The sequence below is a fragment of the Grammomys surdaster genome, unplaced genomic scaffold, assembly GCF_004785775.1.
Source record: "Grammomys surdaster isolate TR1022 unplaced genomic scaffold, NIH_TR_1.0 125756, whole genome shotgun sequence".
Lineage (NCBI taxonomy): Eukaryota > Metazoa > Chordata > Mammalia > Rodentia > Muridae > Grammomys > Grammomys surdaster.
This window is the reverse complement of record NW_021620588.1, coordinates 1019640-1030217: the sequence shown is the minus strand read 5'-3', so window position 1 is coordinate 1030217 and position 10578 is coordinate 1019640. Positions and strand designations below refer to the sequence as shown.

Here is a 10578-nt window from a genome sequence, read left to right as displayed (position 1 = left end):
GAGATGCACACACGCTGCAGTTGTGTAGGGCTGAGGAGATGCACACATGCTGCAGTTGTGTAGGGCTAAGGAGATGCACACATGCTGCAGTTGTGTAGGGCTGAGGAGATGCACACACGCTGCAGCTGTGTAGGGCTGAGGAGATGCACACACTCTGCAGGACACAGACAATGGCTGTGTCTCCTTTCTTCCTCAGGGTGGCACTTTGTGTGCGTGTGTGCGTGTGCATGTATGTGTGCATGTGCGAGTGCGTGCGTGCATGTGTGTGTGTGTGTGTGCTCAGTCACAGCAGCTGATATCTGGGGAAAATCAGTGGTAGTTGGGGTGGCTGGGGAAGCTGTCTGGAGGTGTCACTGGGCCCTTTAACTAGGTAGGATGGAGACAGAAGAGACACTATCAGATTTGTATGTATGAGGACAACCGTTCTACTCTTTGTCCCTACAGACCCAGGGCTCAATCCCAGTGACTCTAGACCTCATCATTCCCTTCTTGAGGCAGGGGAGCTGCATCCTGGTAAGAAATCCTACCCTTACTCCTCACAGACCCCCTAGCACAGAGTCCATTAAAGTGTTTGGTTTGCTCAGTGTTTTAAACTGGAATTAGCCATCACTAGTTATATGCTATCTTAGAAACAAAACAAACAAATAAATCACTTATATTTTGCCTTCCCATAAAAAAGGAGAGAACCTGGTCTTGCATGTCCACAATGGGGTGTGGTGACAAGCCTGGCACTCATTGCTGGCTCACTATTTCAGCTGGTCTGTGCTCTCCAGCCCAGCCCAGATGTGAGAGCACCTATGGTCTCACTGGCATTTGTACTAGACACACAACTAGAGCGGCAGGAATTCCCAAGCCAGTGGGGACTCCTTCCCTGAGAGGGAGAGGGTAATCTAGCTCACATGAGTCGGGGCCCTGTGTCCTCAGGTGTGGAGGTCAGATGTCCAGTTTGCCTGGAAGCACCTCTTGTGTCCTGATGGTGAGTTCTTAGGGGAGAGGAAGGAGGGAGCATGGGCACTCCGGAGATAGATGGCTTGCCTTCACCTGCTTGATTCAGTCTCCCATAGACACCTCGGGCTCGTGATCCTGGCGCTGCTGGGTCTCACCACTCTACTGGGTGTAGTTCTAGTTCTCCTCTGCCGGCGCCTACTGCCAGGTAAACTCACCTTTGGTCGTGGGAGATTCAGATGGTCCCAGCACCTTTTGACCAAGCGAGGGCCAAAGCACAGACTGCTAGTCTTGGGCCCTCTAGTGGGAAGGAATGGTTAAGGCAGGGCAAAGGGCTGTGGGTGCAGTTTGTATGTGTACCACCACCCATCCAACTGCAAGAGGCGGTGCTGGGGGCTGGGGGTTGTTTACTATCCAGCCTGCTGTACATTAGAACCTTCTCGTTTTCCTCAGCAGTTTGGGGGACTGACTCACAGAACGGATAAAGGACAAATTGTGCTAGCAGGGCACCCTAGAGTATAGGCCAGAGGCCCGAAGGGGAGGGTTGGGCCGACTGTCCTCACCACCCCTCCTCCACCCCCCAGGCGCCTCTTACCCTACTCAGCTGTTGCTCGGGTGCCCAGGCTCAGGTCGAACAAGGCCAGTTTTACTCCTACACGCAGCGGACTCAGAGGCACAGCGACGCCTGGTGGGAGCTCTGGCTGAACTGCTGCGGACCGCGCTGGGTGGTGGACGCGACGTGATCGTGGATCTCTGGGAAGGGACGCATGTAGCACGCGTTGGACCACTGCCGTGGCTCTGGGCAGCGCGGGAGCGCGTGGCACGGGAGCAGGGCACGGTGCTGCTCCTGTGGAACTGTGCGGGCTCCAGCACCGCCTGCAGCAGCGACCCGCAGGCTGCGTCCCTTCGCACTCTGCTGTGCGCTGCTCCACGCCGGTTGCTGCTTGCCTACTTCAGTCGCCTCTGCGCCAAAGGTGACATCCCCCGGCCGCTGCGCGCTCTGCCGCGCTACCGCCTGCTTCGTGACCTGCCACGCCTGCTTCGCGCGCTGGATGCTCGGCCTGCCACCGTAGCCACCAGTTGGAGTCACCTTGGGGCTAAGCAGTGTTTGAAAAGCCGCCTGGAGCTGTGTCACCTGCTGGAACTCGAGGCCTCCAAAGATGACTACCAAGGTCCAACCAATAATCCCTGTAGTTTCAGTTGTCTATAGCCTTTGCCTATGAAGCAACAGCAGGAGCTCCAGAAGGAGGCCTCAAACATGTACTCTTCGGGGGTGCCCCAAACCGTATAAGACTCACCTCAGGTCCCACGTTTGACCAGCCTCCCTCCCGCATTTGCTTCCTCTCATAGTCCCTGAGAGGAAGTTGGGCTTTCCTGATAGGTCCTCAGCCCTTTCTGAGAAGGAGGGGCCATTTTTCTATTTCTTCTCAAAACTGCAAAAAGACAACCATCTGCACGTGCACGCTAGTCCAGGCTGGACAGCTAGGCCACGGTTGGAAAGCAGGGCCTATGTGTCAAGCTCTTGAAGGGAGTTCTGCTGGGCAGAGTTGAGAGAAACCGCCCTGTAAGCCAGGGGTCCCTTGCCCTTTCCCAGAGGGAGGCCCCATCCAGAGGTAGTTTGATTTTGTTGTTTGTTTCTTTGAGACTGTGTAGCCCTTGATGGTCTGGAACAAAGAGGTCTACCTGCCTCTGCCTCCTGAGTGCTGGGATTAGAGGCCTACATCACCACAATTGGTTAGAGAGAGGGTTTTCTGTCATCCAGAAAGATGAATAAAAGCAAACATAGTAGATACACTAAGGACCAGTGTGCTGCTCTTGTGTGCCCGGGCCTGTCAGGAAGCCTGCCCTGGGCTTGTTCAAGAACAGCTCACCAGCCCAAGTCCTTTCATTCATACTGTCGTCTGTGGCTTCGTTCCCACGAGTACCGCCTGTGAAAGGCAAGGAGGACCCAGTGCATCCTGGATCCTCTCCTCGCTCCTCTTCCAAGAGCAGAGAAGAAGCCGAAGCTAGGCAGCATGCTCATCCCCACCCCTCTAGTCCCGGCAACGGCAGTACAGAACCTCTGCAGAGCGCTGGCTCTCCCAGGCCTGACTGCACCTCCGGCTCCCTTGAACCCTGGCCAGGCAGTGGGGAGCTCACTTTCTGGTGCCCTTTGGCACGGCTCACTGTCTTCAGAGCTCCTGTTTCACGAGGGTCACTGTCACTGAGGCCCAGGGAAGTACTTGAAGAACCTAAGTATAGAGGGGACCCAGCGGACCTTAGGATCCCAGGGTCATATAGGAAGTGGAAACACCAGGAAGTGGAAACACCCAGGATGCCACAAGCCTGGGGTCTTCCGATCAGATCAATCAGAACCTTTGTTTTGGGTGAGATCCAGGGTAAGGAATGCCTTTACTCAGTAGTGACTCCAGCTGTGCTGCCTTTTCCAAGGCTCCTCCCAGCCAGGTGCCAGCCGAGGAGGAGGAGAAGGAGGAGAGGCCACCACCCAGGTCCAAAGCTGCTGGCTCCTTAGCCTGGAGTTGGTGGGAGGGACGGGACAGGGCGGGGCGGGAACAGCCACTGCCTGCTGGGAGCCAAATCGAAAGCACTCCAGCTGAAACTGGGCCGGGAGTCCAGGCTCACTGGAGTGGGAAAGCATGGCTTGAAAGGAATTCTAGCCCTTGCTCTCTCCCAGAGACACAGGGCTGATTGTCAGCAGGAGCGAGGGGTCTGCCCCCCCTTGGGGGGGCAGGACGGGGCCTCAGGCCTGGGTGCTGTGTGGCACCTGGAAGATGCCTGTGTCCTGGTTCCTGCTGTCCTTGGCACTGGGCCGAAGCCCTGGGGTCGTTTCTCTGGAGAGACTCATGGAGTCTCAGGACACTGCACGCTGCTCTCTAGTGAGTCTGGGACTTTGGGAGGCTGGGAAAGGCTCAGAGTTCAGTCTCTGCCTCACCACAGCCCTAGTCTGGCTCCTGTCACTGCCTCTATCAGAACTGCCCTGTCTGGTCTGTCTGGTGCTGATGGGGGAAGAGAAGATGGAAAGGGGACAAGAATTTGTCTTGCCTTCAGGGAAGGGCTTAGGATAAGAAGCCCCAGAAGGAGATAGGCAGGGGAGAGGGGCTATCAAGCAAGGAAAGGTGCTTGCTTACATTTAAGGGTGTGAACTGACTTTTCCTTCCTTCCCAGGGCCTCTCCTGCCACCTCTGGGGTAAGTATTGCTACTTTAAAAGAATGGCTTCCAGGCGAGCTGAAGGGAAGCAACTGTACACTCTCAGTCTGAGAGGCCAAGCTCCCCTGCCCTCTGGAGGTGTCAGAAACCAAACCAGCCTCAGTTCCCACCCCACCCTTCACACCCAGATGGTGATGTGCTCTGCCTGCCGGGAAGCATCGAGTCTGCCCCAGGCCCTGTGCTGGTGCCTACCCGCCTGCAGACGGAGCTGGTACTGAGGTGTCCACAGGAGACAGATTGCGCCCTCTGTGTCCGTGTGGTTGTGCACTTGTCTGTGCATGGTGAGTGAGGAAGCCCGTGACTGAGTGCACACATGAGCCTGCCTGGGGAAGGCATGAGGATTGCAGACTCTGGGGGCACCTTCAATGTTTAAGATACTGGTCCAGGTACCCCCAGGCCAGCCCGCTCTCCCCAGGCCTCTGCTTATCAGCTGTGGCATCTCTGCAAGGGAATCTAAGCCTGAACCAGCCCAGAGTAGGTGGCTGACTTGGGCTTCTCTCTCTTCTCTGCTTCTCACAGGGCACTGGGAAGAGCCTGAAGAAGCTGGAAAGTCTGATTCAGAACTCCAGGAATCTAGGAATGGTGAGGAGCCAGCTTCTAGTCAGTGTCTGACTGATACTACTGCTTCTAGTCAGGGTCTTTCCCATGGCCCATGCCCTGGCTGACCCCTGCTTGTTGCTCACAGCCTCTCTCCAGGCCCAGGTGGTGCTCTCCTTCCAGGCCTACCCCATTGCCCGCTGTGCCCTGCTGGAGGTCCAGGTGCCTGCTGACCTGGTGCAGCCTGGTCAGTCCGTGGTATGTCAAGTGCTCCCCCTGATGAGAACAGCCACCTTCAGAATCCCAGAGTCCCAAAACAATCTCAAGCGCTGTCTCTTTAAGTCTTGGGTCTGATCTGAGCAGTGAGCTCTCTCGGCTTTTTGTGGTGTGTGTGTTGTTTTTTTTTTTTTTTTCTGTCTATAAAATGAGGGTAAGGACACTCCTGACTCACGTGTGACTTGGTGAGAAATCACTAAGCAGTTTTCTGGGGCAATCTTATTTCAAACTCTCACCAGCAGCAAATAAGGCTTCCAGTTACTTCTATCTCTGCCAACACTTGGCATTTAAAAATTTAAATTTTAGCCATTCTGCTATGTATGTCATGGTTTATACCTGGGGATTTGTGTGTGCATGTATGTGGTGGTGGTATTTATATTTCTAAATTACATTTATTTGTTCTCTCTCTCTCTCTCTCTCTGTGTGTGTGTGTGTGTGTGTGTGTGTGTGTGTATGTGTGTGTACTAGGGGGTTCATATGGAGGGGAGAGGACAAGTTACAGAGTCAGTTTTCCCCTTTTTACCATAAGGGTCCTGGTGATTGAACTCAGGTTATCAGGCTTGGTGGCAAGCACTTTACCTACGAAGCATCTAGGCAGCTCAGTGCTAGTGTTTTTGTTGTTGGTTTGTGTGTATGAATGTGGGGGAGGGCCATACTGGATGAACCACAGGTTTTATATATGCTTAGCAACAGTTTGCTGCCAAGCTAGTTGTTTTTATTAGACAGAATCTTGCTGGGTAGTCTAGGTAATCTTGCTAGGTAGTCCTACCTCATCCTCCTGAACTAACACTGCAGGTCTATGCCACTATGTTTGGTGTTTATTACAGCTTTAATTTGTATGCTCCTGGTGACTGACACTTTTTACATACTGTCTTAGCTCGGGTTTTACTGCTGTGAACAGACATGATGACCAAGACAGGTCTTATAAGGACGACATTTAATTGGGGCTGGCTTACAGGTTCAGAGATTCAGTCCATTATCATCAAGGCAGGAACATGGCAGCATCCAGGCAGGCATGGTACAGGCACAGCTGAGAATTCTACATCTTCATCTGAAGGCTGCTATAAGGAACCTCACTTCCTGGGAGCTAGGACGAAGGTCTTGAAGCCCACGCCCACAGTGACACACCTACTCCAACAGAGCCACACCTTCTAATAGTGCCACTCCCTAGGCCGAGCATATACAAACCATCATTCATGCTTATTGGCTATTTATAACTACACTTCATGAAGTGTCCTTTGAAACTTTTGATGACTCTAAAGTAAGAACAAAGACCTGGGAATGTAGCTTAGTGGTAGAGTTCTTGGCTAACATGCTCAAGGCCTTACGTTTGATTCCTGGCAAACACACACACACACACACACACACACACACACACACACACACACAGAGGCATGTGTGCATGTAACACATGCACACAATTTTTCTCAATCTGCCTAGTTTACGACACAAAGCAGCCATGAGCACCACTGAAGTGTGCCTGTAGGGGAGTGGGGGATGTTCCAGGCTCACATTGGAGCATCTAATCCGCTTCCCTCTGGTCAAGTGGTCTATGACAGCAGGTGTAGGTGGCAACTCAGATAACCTGGTTAATCCCAGGCCTGCCAACACAGCTATAGGAGATACTTGCTTTAGAACTGGGGACCTGTTAAAGAAGGAAATTATAGCGATAGATTTCAAGCTAGATACTATAAATGCAGTCATTGGCTGGAAATGGGGCCAGTGGGTGAGCAGAGTGATGTCTATTCACCTGAACCCAAGATCTTGGCCTGGATGCTGAGTCCTCCACCTCCAGCCATCCACCACCCTCTCCTCATAGGGTTCTGCGGTATTTGACTGTTTCGAGGCTGGTCTTGGGGCCGAGGTACGAATCTGGTCCTATACAAAGCCCAGGTACCAGAAAGAGCTCAACCTGACACAGCAGCTGCCTGGTAAGTTACGCCAAAGACCTGCTTCCCCAGTCTGAGGTCCCTTTGGCCATTCCCCATCTTTCTGGTCCCATCATTTTCAGGCAGGGATCTAAGTTGGCACCCTCCTTAGTCAGTTTCTCGTGCTTCTAGCCCCTGCGATAGGTGCTCTGTGCCCTGTGTAAGCATGGGTGGTCTTCAGGGGACAGGCAGCCCCTTCAGTTTCTCCCCATGGGTTGGATTGTTTCCCTTCTTTCCTTGGTCCCCATCCCCACTGGAGGTTTTTCTGTGATCTCTCCCCAGACTGCAGGGGTCTTGAAGTCCGGGACAGCATCCAGAGCTGCTGGGGTAGGGGCTAGGGTCAGTGGGCTGGGTGGAGGGAGGAGAGGGATCTGGAGTTACACAACTGGATGCTTGGGGTCGTCATCAGCTCAGAGATGCCAGGTTCCAAAAGTCACAGGACATGTTCTATCGTTCATTCATTCGCTTCTTCCACATGAACTGTGGTTATTACCTCATGTATGCCGGGCACTGGAGACATAACAAGTGGTCATCAATACCAGGGACATCTCATGGCTCAAAGTGCTGTTAAGACTCTGGTACCTTTCCTGATAGTCCAGAGTGGAAATGTTATAAAACCTGAAATAGGGACCAAAAAAGAAAAGATCCTGATGATACTTTTGTTTTCTATTTTCTTTTAAAGAAAATTTCTCATGCATGTATGGCATATATTTAAAAAAGTTGTAAGTGCAATGTTTGTTTGTTTGTTTGTTTTGAGACAGGGTTTCACTGTGTAACTCTGGTACTATAAAGACCAGGTTGGTCTCATACTCACCTAAACCACCTGCCTCTGCCTTCCAGGGCTGGGATTGAATGTGTACCATGGTGTCCAGTAAAGCACACTGGTTTTAATGTCTAGTTCAGTGACGTGATTGTGTAGTTAGGTTGTTTTTGTCTTGTTTTGCTGTTTTGGTTTTGACAGGCTCTTGCTATCTTGTCCATGCTGGGCTCGAACTTGCAATCTTCCTGCCTCAGCTTCCCAAGTAGCCCAGGTTGCAGGTGTGCTTTGCCACATCTGGCTCAGTTGTGTTAGTATTCAATGACTTCTACAGCTAGCACAAGGTGAAGGTATAAATTGTGCGGCAGGTTTTAAACTATTAGATAGTCTCCTTTCTTCTCTTCAACTCCATTTTCTTTTTGGCACTCCTCTCTGGCACTCCAGACAGATCACTAGACACCAGAGCTTTGAAAACACACAGCAAGCATCTCATCTTATCACTCAGTGGTGACCGCCTTCCTTATTCAACAAAGACTGACTGAGTAGTTACTCCACCCCAGACATAGTTATAAACTAGAAGTAAAGTAATAAGCAGACCTGATAAAGCTTCCCGTCTTTATGGAAATGGGAGTTGGGGTTAGAAAAGGGTTGAAGGGAGATCGAGTAACCCCTGGGGATGTAGACTCTACAGTATATTAGATGGTGACGAGCTATGGAGAAAATTCAAGAGAGAGGGATGGGAAGGTTGAGAGTTCCAGCAGTGAGACGGCCTCACTATAATGAAGGATATGAAGAAAGAGCCCTGTATTTGAGAGACAGAGTTCCATAGGATGAGAACAGCCTGTGCAAAGGCCCTGGGGCAGGAGCAAGGCCAAGTGTGCTTAAGGAACATGAAGGCATCTTGTGTGTTTGCAGCAAAGTATTCAAGACAGACATACTAACATATTAAGTTTGATAGGTCTCAGAAGCTAGCCTGGTTAAGGTCGTGAAAGCTGTTATAAAGACTAGCTTATACTAGGATTACTGTGTGGGGGCATAAGTGGAGTCTAGGGAAAGCAATTTGCATTAATGAGGTAGCAGGATTCTACTGGCTGCAGAAGAAGAGGAGCTGTCCCCAAGATGCCAGCTGGAGCCTCTTATGGACTTGGCTCTGGGCTTGTGGCTGGGGACAAAGCCTGGTCTGAGATGTGGACTCAGGGGATACAGTCTGTCCTCCAAGGGTTTCCTGGTCCAAACCCTTCCAGGGGGTTGATGGAATCTCTAATGGGGCAGTTGGTGAGCATGGCCCAGGCTCAGCTGTGCAGAGGTGGTGAAGGGAGTCTGAACTTCCCTGTCTCTCTCTGCTTTTTCCACCAGCCCTGCCCTGGCTCAATGTGTCTGCAGATGGTGACAATGTTCTTCTGATACTGGACGTCCCTGAGGAGCAGGACTTTAGCCTCTTAGTGTACTTGGATCAGGTCCAGGGTCCTCACAAATTCTTGTGGCACAAAAACCTGGTGAGGCTTCTCCCCTAGGTCCATGTTCACCCTGTGCTGATGCCATTCTAAGGATGTAGGCAAACTGTCAAAGGGGACACACCTAAAGCAGAGGACCCTGGCAGGGGGAGGGTCTGTCTGCCTGGTTCCTTGGACTTGGGGCCTCCCCACTTCCCCTTCCTTAGCTTCTCTTGACTCACTTCTGTCTGCTCATCCCACAGACTGGACCTCAGAACATTACTTTAAACCACACAGACCTGGTTCCCTGCCTCTGCATTCAGGTAGGAGCAGAATTCAACTGCACATGGGAGATGGGCTAGGGAGGCACGGAGGGATGGCCTCCAATCTTCTGGGGCCACTGTCCTCCATTCTCTGAGGTAGAGAGCATGGTCCCTTTAGGTGGCTGTCTGTCTTGTTGCTCTTGCTGTCCTGTGCCTTCTGCTTGTTATGTGTCCGGAAACTTCCTCCTGGTACTCCGTCCACAAGACTGTTCCCTGTGGCTCATGGCTCAGCCAGATGTCACTTCTTCCTTGAAGCCTTCCCCTGCTCCTCTGTTCCCTCTTTGTGTTCCTGGGAAGGGTAGACATATGCTATGCACTTAAAGGAGCTGCAGTCTTTCTTGCCATTTACTAGCTGGATGACCTTGGACAAGACACTATCTCCAAGCCTGCTTCTTATCTGTAACCTGGATAAACTGCCCGGTGCAGGGCTGTTGTAAAGAAGGCTGCCACATCTAGATTTAATACATTGACAGCGGCCGCTCCCTCTGATTGCACATTAGTCATCCAGTCCCGATCACTCGACCTCTGGCATTAGCGCCCCTCATCCTTTCTGTTCTCCCCTTCTTCAGTTCCTTTTGGGCCTCTCTAATCCCTTTTGAGCTGTCAATAACCTCCACCTCCTCCCTCCCTTGCCATTGCCTTCCTGTCTTCCCTCCCTCCCCCACTGAACCTTTCCCAGTAGACTTTCTCCTAAGTTCTCCTTTATGAGAAGTTTGTTATATCCAGCCCAGCTGCTCACCAAGCCTCACCCACCCTGCCTTTGCTCAGCCCGTTCCCACCACCTCTTCCACGTAACCAAATCTTCCCAGCTCACACATCACTTCTTTACCAAAGCTTCTCCAGTATCCCGGCCTTCCCTTGTTCCAAATCTCCCTTGTCTTTCTGCCTTTTCTTCTCCATGTGCCACTGCCTCTAACCTTTGGCTTCTGTCTAATTTCTTTTTGTGTACATAAGATGCTCCGTGAATACTTGGAAGTGAGTAACTGACTAACATTTACATATTTCATCCCTACTGAGCCTGTGACTTCTTTGAAGGAAAGCAAAGCATATCTCCTTCAAATATAGTAACTTTGCTAGACCCCTAGACAGAGCCTGGTATACAGTGGTGCTCAGCCAGAGCCCTAGACAGAGCCTGGTATACAGTGGTGCTCAGCCAGAGCCCTGGACAGAG

General features: G+C 51.7%; 2 protein-coding genes across 5 annotated transcripts in view; both read left to right on the top strand.

The window, feature by feature from the left end:
- The window catches only part of Il17re (interleukin 17 receptor E), a 13499-nt gene extending 10756 nt beyond the window's left edge, over window positions 1-2743 (top strand). The window contains exons 12-15 of one of the 3 annotated variants that reach the window (XM_028788678.1): window positions 445-513; window positions 925-976; window positions 1055-1153; window positions 1569-2743. In XM_028788678.1, coding sequence (XP_028644511.1) covers window positions 445-513; window positions 925-976; window positions 1055-1153; window positions 1569-2155 — 807 coding nt within the window. In that variant the 3' untranslated portion in view covers window positions 2156-2743. Of the gene's footprint in view, window positions 1-444; window positions 514-924; window positions 977-1054; window positions 1154-1529 lie in introns of all 3 variants that reach the window. The other 2 variants (XM_028788680.1, XM_028788679.1) reach the window with 2 other exon arrangements.
- Window positions 2744-3488: 745 nt separating this feature from the next.
- Window positions 3489-10578, top strand: part of Il17rc (interleukin 17 receptor C) — a 12251-nt gene continuing 5161 nt past the window's right edge. The window contains exons 1-9 of one of the 2 annotated variants that reach the window (XM_028788644.1): window positions 3489-3821; window positions 4111-4132; window positions 4282-4434; window positions 4673-4735; window positions 4839-4948; window positions 6786-6897; window positions 7177-7221; window positions 9008-9147; window positions 9348-9407. In XM_028788644.1, coding sequence (XP_028644477.1) covers window positions 3717-3821; window positions 4111-4132; window positions 4282-4434; window positions 4673-4735; window positions 4839-4948; window positions 6786-6897; window positions 7177-7221; window positions 9008-9147; window positions 9348-9407 — 810 coding nt within the window. In that variant the 5' untranslated portion in view covers window positions 3489-3716. The remainder of the gene's footprint in view (window positions 3822-4110; window positions 4133-4281; window positions 4435-4672; window positions 4736-4838; window positions 4949-6785; window positions 6898-7176; window positions 7222-9007; window positions 9148-9347; window positions 9408-10578) is intronic. The other variant, XM_028788645.1, reaches the window with a different exon arrangement.